This window comes from Osmerus eperlanus, chromosome 11 (assembly GCF_963692335.1).
Source record: "Osmerus eperlanus chromosome 11, fOsmEpe2.1, whole genome shotgun sequence".
NCBI lineage: Eukaryota > Metazoa > Chordata > Actinopteri > Osmeriformes > Osmeridae > Osmerus > Osmerus eperlanus.
In genome coordinates, this window is record NC_085028.1 from 7,705,408 (window position 1) to 7,706,279 (window position 872).

The 872-nt window shown below is 55.4% G+C and overlaps 1 protein-coding gene across 1 annotated transcript in view; it reads right to left on the bottom strand.

Annotated features, from left to right (window-relative positions):
- Window positions 1-264: 264 nt before the first annotated feature.
- rhoub (ras homolog family member Ub) overlaps window positions 265-872 on the bottom strand; it is a 5,726-nt gene continuing 5,118 nt past the window's right edge. The window contains 4 exon segments of the mRNA XM_062472605.1: window positions 265-316; window positions 319-477; window positions 479-535; window positions 680-868. Coding sequence (XP_062328589.1) covers window positions 266-316; window positions 319-477; window positions 479-535; window positions 680-868 — 456 coding nt within the window. The 3' untranslated portion in view covers window position 265.

Sequence of the window (872 nt, forward strand, 5' to 3'; positions counted from 1 at the left end):
AAGTCAAACCATGTGGTTTAAATGGTGGGGCTAAATAACTACTAGTTTAGGACTCTGTCTCACAGAATGTCATGGTCTTGGTGGTTCTGATCTGGTTTCAATAGTGTGTTTCCATCTCTGTTTCACAGAGTCAGTGCTCTTCCTCCTCTTCCTCCCTGGGACCCTGACGTGACCCACAGTCCAGCGCTGATCAACCTGAGCACAGTTTGCATTTCAGTCCATCCTCCTTCTCCTCCTCCCTCCTCCTCCTCCCTCCTCCTCCTCTCTATTGGACGCAGACGTACTTCTTCCACCAGGACTTGGAGAGCATCTTCATCTATGTCGGCCGTTGCTCCTCACCTTCCTCTCCCTCCTCGCCCTGCGCTCGGAGTTCCGCAGGCCCACGGCGATGGCGGCGTCAAACACCTCCTTCAGGTTCTTCTGGGTCAGTGCCGAGCACTCCACGTAGGTCACCGCGCCTACCTTGTCCGCCAGCGCAACGGGCGTCTGCCTCCGCCACCGGCTGCTCTCTCCGCCTCGCCAGGTCGATCAGAACCTGATTGGACAACAGGATCACAAAGGTTGAAACTGGACTACTGGTGTCAACAAAGCAATCCACCAATAATCTAATCAACCAATTAACCAATAGGGGTCATGGGTGTTACCAATTAACGGATAAACTAATGGGTTGTTAGCGAACCTTGACATCCTGGCGCAGGTCGCACTGCGTGCCCACGAGGAGGACAGGCGTGAGCGGGCAACGCCGGCGGATCTCAGGGACCCACTTCTCCCAGACGTTCTGGAAGGAGGCGGGGCTAACCACGCTGAAGCACAGCAGCAGCGCGTCCGTCCGAGAGTAGCAGAAGTGACGCAGCTTGTCAAACTCATCCTGA